Here is a 3,693-nt window from a genome sequence, read left to right on the forward strand (position 1 = left end):
CAGAGACCGGCGGAGGGGAGGGCGGCCCAGGCGAGCTTCGTCCCGGCCGGCCGCGCCGCCGGCCTGCCCGCCGCCGCCCCGGAGCCGCGCTCCGCCGCCCGGCCCTCCCGAGCCCGGCAGCCGCGGTGCCCCGGCGCGCCCCGGCGCCTTCCCCGCTCTAGGAGCCCGGGGCTGGGGCGGGCCTCCCCGCGCCCGTGGCATGAGTCCGGCCCCGGAGGGCGAAGCGCCGCCGTCACCAGCCCCAGGAGACGACGGCGGGGTGCGGTAAGCGCTGGTAAGCGGGGAAGACGCCGAGGGCGGCGGCGGAGGCGGGCGGGCAGGCTCGGTAGCCCTGCAGGGCGAGGGCAGCCTGGGCGCTGCAGCCCGCCATGGCGCAGCCCAGCTTGGGGCGGGCGGCGGGCGGCGGGGGGCTGGCGGGGCAGCCGCGGCAGGGCTCCCCGTCCCGCACCAGCACCGGCACCACCACCCGGCGCAGCAGGGCGGGCGGGCGCGGCGCGGGGCTGCCGGGGCCCTCGCTCCGCGCCCGCTTCATCTTGTAGCGGTGGTTTTGGAACCAGATCTTCACCTGGGTGGGCGTGAGGCTTAGCAGCCGGGCCAGCTGCTCCCGCTCCGGCGCCGAGAGGTACCGCTGCTGCCGGAACCGCCGCTCCAGCTCCAGCGTCTGCGCCTTGGAGAAGAGCACCCGCCGCTTCTTCTTCTTCTCCTCGGCCTCCGAGCCGCGGGCGGGGAGCGACCTTTGGGTGGAGTCGGGCAAGCTCAGCTCCGGGCCGCTCTCGTCGGAAGCTGGGGACAGCGAGGGGGTTAGAGAGAGGGGGCGGCCGGGGACGGAGCGAAGGGCAGCACCGAGGAGGCGGCGGGCCGTCGAGAGCCGAATCGCCTCCCGCAGAGAAAGCCCCGGCTGTTTACCGGACCAGATTAATCCCAACAGTCAACAAGAGATGCGAGCTAACCCCCCGAATAGGTGAAACCTAACCCACGGGACGGAGCGGGCTTTCCCCCCGCGGGGGAGCGGCTCTGCCCCGGCGCCAATCCCCGCGCGGCCTCGGCCGCTTCGCCCCGCAGGGCCGGGGGGCTTGCGGGCTGGCAGCGTTTGTGCTCGCTCGGTGCTAAAACGCAGCATCGCGCTGCCCAGTCCCTTCGTTACTGCTTCTCTCCAGCCACTCCGTTACATTAACTCATCCCGATGGGGTTCCCGCATCCATCCAAAGTAAGGTGTGCCCCCATGCACACACAAGTGTACACTAAACGCCATATATCTGCGGCACCACTTAAGTGTGCGAGGTTAAGAGCGATGTGTAATGGCTGGGTTTGGGGGCCGGCGCCTGCTCCCCGCGATGGCAGGTGCGCGGGTCTCGGCGGCGGCGCCTGGGGCGCGCTCCGCGGCAGCGCGGGGAGACGAGGCCCGGGGTGTGTGCTTAAGGTGCGTGGGGTGACTTGACACCCCTCCAGCACATAAAGGCAGGATTTCTTGCAACAGTGAAACGGGAAAGAAAGAGGAAAAAAAAAAAAAAAAAGAGTCCGGGAAGCGAGCTTAAACGAAAAGCGCAGAGAAACGGGCGGACACAGCCTGAGGTTTTGCTTTCTGCCGTACATGCACAGATCTATGGAACAAAAAGAAAAAAAAAATCTTTTCTATCTTAAGCTCGTGGCCGGGATGTTCCTACTGTTTCATTGTTGCAATTGAGTAATATTCTATAAAATTCACAGCCTGGATCCCCCCGATCCTGTAGGCTACATATGCTGTCGATTCGCTTCTTCGCGTCTTCCCCAAAGGAAGGGGGGAAACAAATAAAAGAGAGCTGTGCGGAGATGGCGAGTTCCTGTCCGTTTCATACTCACAGGGATAGTGATTTCTGTCTGTTTCTATCCACCCTCGGTACGGTGAGCCGCTGTAGTTCTCCGCTGAGTGGTGATGGTCAGAGGCTTGCTTTATGCTATTAGCATCCTGCTCTGGTAAATCCAAAATGCTCCTCACTGTAAAACTGATCCTGCCAGATGTGGCCATGGTAGGTTGTGCACACCCCCCAAAAAAAAAATATCGTCCCGAAGCCCCGAACCTCCACCCTTAAAAACTGCGAGAGAAGGACTGCACCCGGTTACTGGGGATTCTCCTGGCACAAGAGGACCTTCCCTTCCATCGCCACCTAACCCCAAATATTAGTGTCGTTTACAGAGGTGTCCTGTTTATATAAACAGTCCTCCCCACTGCAGACACAGCCTTCTTTCAAACCGTCCCTGTCTATAGGATGCTAAGTACCTGAATTAGTCAAGTGCTAAAGCCCTAATGGGAGTAGGTGTAACCCCCCCCTCCCGCCACCCCCATGAGAGAATAACCCGTTACCTCCCAAAGACAGCAGGAAACAGGCTTCATCATTACATATTCTGTCTGATTAGCCAAAAGTGGGGACAGATAATGGTAATTGTTAGCAGTGAATAACATCTTGGGTGGCATGTGGATGACCAACAACCACCCCCCTCTGTCCGCCACCAAAGCCACCAGCGTCCCTTCTATCCGCAGACAAAGTGAATCCTCCCAGGACATCCGCAGAGCCTGCCGAAAGCCCCCTCCCCGCTTCTCCCTCTTTATTTCCCCCCCCCCTCCCCTCGCTCTTTAAACCTGGAAGGAATTTAAGTCGTTATTTGTTTTATTTCCCCGAGCTGTTTGCAGTACTACCTCCAATTCTCCCGCTTGTCATTGGCAGGTTTCCTACCCTCAACGGGGAATTTTTCACACCTCGGCTGAGCTCCCGGCGGGGAAGGCTGCCGGGTATGTGTCTTGAGGGACTGGGACCTCCAGATTTTTTTTTTTTTTTTTTTGCCTCTCCTGAGCACGGTGGATGGAAGGTGCACCTTTGTGATGGCGTGAGCTTGGCTGGGGAAAAGCGGGGAGCCCGACACACTTGGTCCAGAAGCAAGAGTCGGGAGGAGGGGTGGAGGAGATTTTTCTTTTAGCATCATTTTGCCTTGTCATAACCCAAGGAATAATCCCTCGGACGATATGTGCGAGCAGCTGAAACGATTCCAGCTGGGAGACAGGGAGAAAAAAAATCAAACACGGCACATTTATTTATCCGCGCGCCTCCCGTCCCCGCCGAGCGCCGCTTCATCTGCCGAAAGCAGCAGCCAACAAACCCAGAGCCCCGGCGCCTCGGGTCGGAGGGGTGCGGACATCGGCTGGGCACGGCCCGGGGGCGGCTTGGCGGCGGCCCCGCGGTCCCCTCCGCAGGGCGAGCGCCTCCTCGCAGCCTTTCACCGGGCGGCCCCGTTCCCCCCGCGAAGCTGCGGTGGGGTTTTGTCCAGCCTCGATGGTCGCCGAGGACCTATTGAAAAACACGATATAGAAACCAAAAGCCTGATGAGTCGTTCCAACGCAAAACTGCAGCGGCAGGGCTCGGCCCTCGGCCTCGGGGCAGGGGCAGAAGTGACCATTAGCCTGTTTGAGGCGGGTCGCGCAGCGTGGGTCACACCGCCGGGGCAGCACAGGGCGGGGGCGGGACACCCTCCCCATCCCCACGCCGCAGCTGGTTTCACGGGAGGGACCCGGCGCCCGTCTAGGACACCAGTGGGAGGTGAGTCCGGCTGGATGGAGGAAAGCCCGGAGGGAAGGAGTCACCTAACCTCTCCCGAGCAGATCCGCTTGCCCTGGAATGCCGGCCCCGGCGCACCGAGCACAGCCCTGTCGGGCAAACGGCG

The 3,693-nt window shown here is 61.8% G+C and overlaps 1 protein-coding gene across 1 annotated transcript; it reads right to left on the reverse strand.

Moving 5' to 3' along the window:
- Nucleotides 1-232: 232 nt before the first annotated feature.
- NKX2-8 (NK2 homeobox 8) lies at nucleotides 233-2,005 on the reverse strand. Its single transcript, XM_086613929.1, has 2 exons — nucleotides 1,840-2,005; nucleotides 233-783 (listed from the first exon to the last, which is right to left on the reverse strand). The coding sequence occupies exons 1-2, from the start codon at nucleotides 2,003-2,005 to the stop codon at nucleotides 233-235; spliced, it is 717 nt and encodes a 238-aa protein (XP_086470055.1).
- Nucleotides 2,006-3,693: the final 1,688 nt, after the last annotated feature.

The sequence above is a fragment of the Tauraco erythrolophus genome, chromosome 6 (genome assembly GCF_009769465.1).
Source record: "Tauraco erythrolophus isolate bTauEry1 chromosome 6, bTauEry1.pri, whole genome shotgun sequence".
Taxonomy (NCBI): Eukaryota; Metazoa; Chordata; class Aves; order Musophagiformes; family Musophagidae; genus Tauraco; species Tauraco erythrolophus.

Coding starts and splice junctions, on each gene's coding strand:
- NKX2-8 (XM_086613929.1), bottom strand. CDS start 2,005: ATGGCCACATCTGGCAGGATCAGTTTTACAGTGAGGAGCATTTTGGAT. Junction 784..1,839: donor AGACAGAAATCACTATCCCT/GTGAGTATGAAA, acceptor CGCTGTCCCCAG/CTTCCGACGAGAGCGGCCCG.